Source organism: Dendrobium catenatum, unplaced genomic scaffold (genome assembly GCF_001605985.2).
Source record: "Dendrobium catenatum unplaced genomic scaffold, ASM160598v2 fragScaff_scaffold_156, whole genome shotgun sequence".
Classification (NCBI taxonomy): Eukaryota; Viridiplantae; Streptophyta; class Magnoliopsida; order Asparagales; family Orchidaceae; genus Dendrobium; species Dendrobium catenatum.
The window spans coordinates 11,478,136-11,484,067 of record NW_021318618.1 but is presented as its reverse complement, the minus strand read 5'-3'; the positions used below and the strand labels follow the sequence as shown (position 1 = coordinate 11,484,067).

At 34.9% G+C, this 5,932-nt stretch overlaps 1 protein-coding gene across 11 annotated transcripts in view; it reads right to left on the bottom strand.

The window, feature by feature from the left end:
* Positions 1-5,583, bottom strand: part of LOC110096209 — a 25,859-nt gene extending 20,276 nt beyond the window's left edge. For 9 of the 11 annotated variants that reach the window (XM_028692619.1, XM_028692621.1, XM_028692622.1 and 6 more), the window contains exons 1-5: positions 5,443-5,583; positions 5,226-5,320; positions 3,307-3,412; positions 3,023-3,121; positions 2,849-2,914 (exon numbers count right to left, since the gene is read on the bottom strand). In XM_028692619.1, coding sequence (XP_028548452.1) covers positions 2,849-2,914; positions 3,023-3,121; positions 3,307-3,412; positions 5,226-5,320; positions 5,443-5,490 — 414 coding nt within the window. In that variant the 5' untranslated portion in view covers positions 5,491-5,583. Of the gene's footprint in view, positions 1-2,848; positions 2,915-3,022; positions 3,122-3,208; positions 3,413-5,225; positions 5,321-5,442 lie in introns of those variants that run through there. The other 2 variants (XM_020822029.2, XM_028692640.1) reach the window with 2 other exon arrangements.
* Positions 5,584-5,932: the final 349 nt, after the last annotated feature.

The following is a 5,932-nucleotide window of genomic DNA, read 5'->3' as shown; positions in this document are numbered from 1 at the left end:
CAATTTCAGACCTCCCGGGGTGCAGGACAGCACTTGATGGCTGCAGGAATCTGTGGACAGCACACAGGATGCAGCAGGAATTGCTGGACAGCAATTTGCTGTGGGTAAAACAGCAATATTGGGGCATCAGGCTACTGGGATTCAAGAGGAATTGCTGGAAATTTCTGGCTGCAGCTTTACAGGGAGGAAGACCCAACGTCAGGCAGCATTTTGGGAGAGAATTGTAGAAGGAAATTAATATATCAGCCTTGGGAATTTTCGGCCAGCAGATAAATATGGAGATGGTTCAATTCCAACGTGAGGGAGGCTGAAATTGTGGGCAGAATTATGGGCCAGGTTTTGGAAATACTTCCAACGTGAGTGAAACTGAGATTGTGGGCAGAAATTGTGGTGGATCTTGGATATCTTGGCCACGGGAAGGAATTTGAATTGTTTCCAAGAGAGGATGTGGCTTTAGGAAACAAATCTATGGGGTATTAATGAGGGGGGCCGGTGGAGGCATAGGCTAGAGATGAATTAATGGGTAGAGATTTAATTCCTGCTACAAAACTCCTTAGATTAGTTAATCATTTAGGAATTTAATCAAAATCTGAATTTTAATTTCAGTTTTAATTAAATTAGGAGGGAATTGATTTGAATTTTAAAATTCAAATCAATTCCCTCCTAATTTAATTAAAACTGAAATTAAAATTCAGATTTTGATTAAATTCCTAATTGATTCCCTAATCTAAGGAGTTCTGTAGCAGGAAATAAATCCCTACCCATTAATTCATCTCTAGCCTATCCCTGCCACCTACCCATTAATTAATACTCTAAATCCTCTCTTTTGGAAACAATCTCAATTGAGCATTAAATAATTATCTCACGACTAGCAGGCATTAAGGCTTTGTATTAACCCCTTTTCCCATTACGGCTGTCGCTCCCTCTCTCTTGGGATTTAGAATAGGAATTAGAATTTAATTCCTAAATTTTCTCTCAGCTCACCGCCTCCCCCCTTAGTGGATTTTTTTTCTAAAATCCGACTCCATAGCCTTAGCCGAATTCTCCCTGGACTTTATTTCTTATTCTATTTCCCTGACTCCTTTCACGGATTCAAGGAATTGAATTCCATCCCTTCCTCTGCTTATTAACCTGCTGAATTTCCTCTCAGATTTTGTGGTAAAATCTGAAATATTTCAGCTTTCATGGAAGGAATTGTATGCTGGAAACAATGTCACTTCCCGTAATTGTTTTTGTTAACTTCTTCACAGCAATTCCTCAAATCTCCACCTCTCCTTGGCATTAATTATAATTCTCTCCACCCTCTCCAATAGAAAAATCTGAAAATTTCAGATTTTCTGAAGGGACATTTCAGCTTTTGTGAGGAGACACTTGGAGATTGTCCACCTTCCCTAGCAAAGCATTTCCGTTCTACATCAACCGCACATACGATCACCTAACTCCTACTGTAGAAATTACAAGTTGTAATAGGCCCAGTGAAATTAGGAATGTATTTTAATGAGAAAGCCCCATATGATGCAGATCTAATCAGGTATGTATCAATTTACCAAGAAAGCCCTATATAATGCAGATCTAGAGTAATGCTTCAAGTCCTATATTTATTTAATTACATGCTTAAAAGAAATAGAGAGCACTAAGCTTCTAGTATGTTCAAAACCAATATTATCACTGAATGCGATTTTTTTTCCATTAGTTGATGACAATAATAAATTTTTCATGTTATGTCTTTTACAAATTGCATGAAAATATTTGTAGGGAGGAAAGCACCATTTCTCTTGCAAATATTTTGGACTTGTACAACTACAGCAAAGCTTGGTTCCTTGCATTATGAACTAGAGGTCACATGTTTAATTCCGGTAGATGGTCTCACTCCAATGCAGAATAAGGTTGCATGGATCAACCCACTCTTAGACCATATATTGGTTGAAGCTTCATACATTGGATATGGCCTATGTTGCACCGATACGGATACGGCGACACGGAAACGATACGGGACACGTCAATTCTTAAAAATACAAGATACGGGTACGGCGCGGACACGGCATTATAATTTATAAATCATACATAAAAATTAAAAAAGCAATCAAAACATAATATTTGAAATTACAAAAAAAATGGCAACAACATCATTTATAGCATTGTAGCTTATAATATCAAAATATAAGTAAGTATTAAATGTCTAGTACAACAACAAAAGCATAAACATAAATTATCTAGCACATGAAGTTTCAACTATTCAATAGAAGGAATGATATAATTATCTTCTTCATTGGTTTGTCTTTGAACTTTCATATCATCTTCAATAAATACCATAGCTTATAATTCAGGCTCATCAAGTGAAAGATTAATATTTTCATATCATCAAGAGACTCAAATCCATCTCGGAAATGAGAGAATCTTGCTCGCAACCGCGGAAGTAAATACTTCACGTCTTTTTTTTCGGATTTTTTTTTGTTTTTCAACGAACACGCGTATCAGATACGCATGTCCTTTTGAAATTAAATATTATTTTAATTGGATACGGCTTTGGCGTATCCGACACGTATCGGTGGAGTATCAGAGGCGTATCTGTGTATCGGTATATCGGATATAGCACGCCTTCATAAATAGGTGTATCGGTGCAACATAGGATATGGCCCTTCAACTAAGAGAAACTCATTATAAAGTATTAAGCCTACCAATAATCGAAGAAAAATGTAGAACTTATCCATTTAGAACATCATAAAATAATAATAATAATTTCAGCCTAGGTTTGGCTCTGAGATAACGTATTTATTCAAATTAACCAGTGACAGTATCTTCTGTTAATGTTAATGACACAATCTGTGACGATATGTTATATGCTTACATTTGCTTTATGGACCAATCGGTCAACTATGCTCATCACTGATGCGGCCAGTTCCTCATAATCTTTCTGCAGCGTATGACACTTGAACTTACAACTTGCTTAAACAGGAAAAAAAAACTGAAAAACTAAAGATATTTGTGCAAAATTAAAAATCAAATAAGAAGAAAGCCATGCTTTGTCATCATCTGATTTACAAGTTTCAGTTCTAGCTGCAAGCCGGATCCAGAAACCCTCGTTAAATGCCAGCACATTTTCAACAACAAGCTGTTCTAGCTGTAAAAGAAGCAGAACAGTCAAGATGCCTAGTCTAGTTTTATTCAAACAAACAAGGAAGAGAATAAAATTAAAATTAAAAAATACCAAGTAGAGCTCCACATGTGGAAGATTCACTATAGATTCATATATCTGGATTACTTCAATATGATGCTGAAAAATGAACATAATCTCAATACACTTACTTCACCGGGATTGGAAACTCTTAGAGTATCTATTAGTCTATCAACTTCTAGAGTCTTCTTGAATGATTTCTCAGCATCTTGGTTGACTGCATAAACCAAAGTTCTCCTGTGATATGATTTCAGAAATCATTTTATTTGCAAACCAAAAATACATCCACCAATAAACCATTTGGGAATATGTGATCAACATAATCATATTTTATCTTCATACTTATTCAAAATGTCATGTAAAGTAAATACATTTTTTTAAGACTGCTAAATTAAATGGTTTCAAACATCATACAAGTTTAACAAATAAAAAACACAAAGTATAGAGAGAAACAGAAAAAACTACGAATGAAAGGTTTGTGAAAATAGTAAGGTTCTCCTAGAAGCAGTAAAAATTCAAGAAGTTTTTCCCCAAACCTATAAACAAAGAAAATACCATGGAGTTTCACAACATGCATTACTCCAAGCATGTTTTTAATAATGTAAAGAACAACAAAAACAATACCAAAACATACAGTTTGCTTCATCTAAATCTGAAGTAAAGCCATTTTTCATGAGGTCTCTTTCACTACACAGTGCAGCTTTGCATTACAAATATTTTAGGGCCCATTTAGAATCGCCCTTTATTTTTTGTTATTATTATTTTGTAATTTATATTTTATATTGTATTTACTTTGAGAGAATAAGATCGAACGAGCAAGACTATCAGGTTGGGGGTGCGTGGGGCAGTTACTACAATTAAGGGAAAGGTTGGGCGCGATCGGACACCTTTATGAGGTGGTTGGGCGTGACAAAGATGGTGGGGCTGCGCAGTGTGCAAGAGTGGGATAGGCCTACTGTTGGCGCAGGGTTAGCCATTGGCAGTCGTGAGGTCAAACAAAACAGAGTTCCCTATCCACTAAGCCACTTAAAAACCTCAATACCTTTTGTCCCTAATCCACACCAATGCCTGGGACTATCTCATGTTTTTCATATTAATGTGGCTAGATGGTCTGTTATTTTTAATATATGAATACTCACGCACAACTTAATTTGAGCTCAGAAAAAATAAATTTATTATGAGTACAATCCTACTCATGTTCCATGAACTAATCCTTACCCAATTTGGCACTAAAGTTAAATGTATTATATCCAATAATGGGATGGAATATTTCAATCAAGCTTTATCCTCATTTAAATTGAATTGAACTAACGTATAATGAGTCATCTACACGTTGTAGCAAACTGAATTTGATTTTTATTCCGTTTCATTTAAAGATAAGCAAAAGAAGAGTATATCATGTAAAAGACAAACAAACTAAATCACAGGCATTCCCAAAACTTACCAAATATTACAATGAGATTACATGATAACCACATATCTTTGATCACGCATAACCAAATTAATGCAGGTAGGCAGGAAAATTATAGATTTAATAGGAAATTGGAAAGACAACAAACAAATAAAGATACTAACTAGTGAGTTCTTAAGTTGTGGATGCTAAATCCTCAAAGCATTGTAACTCCTAAATTCTCAAGCCAAAAAAAAAAAGAAAAAGGATTCATTAACTCATCATAACTAGGATTATACAAATCACAATAGACTTTATAGAAATAGTCTGACAACTGAAAGTCCAAATTACACATATGTTCTTATTTTTAAATAATTCTCATGAAAACAACCAGAACAAAAAACATTAATTCCTACGAAATCTAAAAAGCAAATTGAAAGCACTATCCATCTACATCAGCTTGTCATAACCAAAAGTTTTGATCCCTCATGCAAACATCTCATCGGCACTCCCACTCAAATTTTACTCGAATTCATCTAGCACTCAAGCAAATGGCCTTCTTTTTTCAAGAGAGGACGAAATCAATGTCACCCAAAGCCATGCAAGTTACAGCGGAGCATCAGCAATCACTAAAAGTGGATAACATAATAAGCTCAAAACCTCTTTCCACATTTGGGAGGCGAGACAAGAGAATACCCCCTCCAAGTTCGAAAGCTCGAGTCCACCAAAATATCCCACCGCTGCTGAGCCACGCCCTACGAATCGAAATTAATCTACAATGTTAACAAGAAGGAGAGGAGACAATGAAGAGGAAAGACGGCAGGCCCTAACACAATTCTAAGAGAAGAAAGCAGAAGGAAGCAACAGAGTCGTTTACCTTTGAGCGATAATGGAGGCAGAATCCAAATACAGGCGCTGCCGCCATGAATCCACTTTGGCTGCCTATCAGCTACGTACTGTCCGCGCCAGCCAAGAAGAACCGATAGGTCGGGGCCGTGGCGAGTGATTATAGACGTGCCAAAATAGGAAATTAAAAAAAAAAAAAAGAGAGAGAGGATATTTTCCTAAGGTATTAATTATTATGATTAGTAAAAAAATATTTATAATTTTATTAACTTTTTATTTTCTTAGAATCTAATTACTATTACTTTTTATATAGTTAATAAATAATTTATTTATTTATTTCAGATAAATACTTATGAAAATTTTTATCTCAATATTTATAAAATCTATATTATGATAAAAAAATAATAGAAAAAGTTAGAAATCTGCATCAAATATTTTGTAAATTAAAAAAAAAAGAGCAAGGCATACAGCCATTTTTTAGATAAATACTATATTTTTAAAATTTTAAATTTTCAAAATAA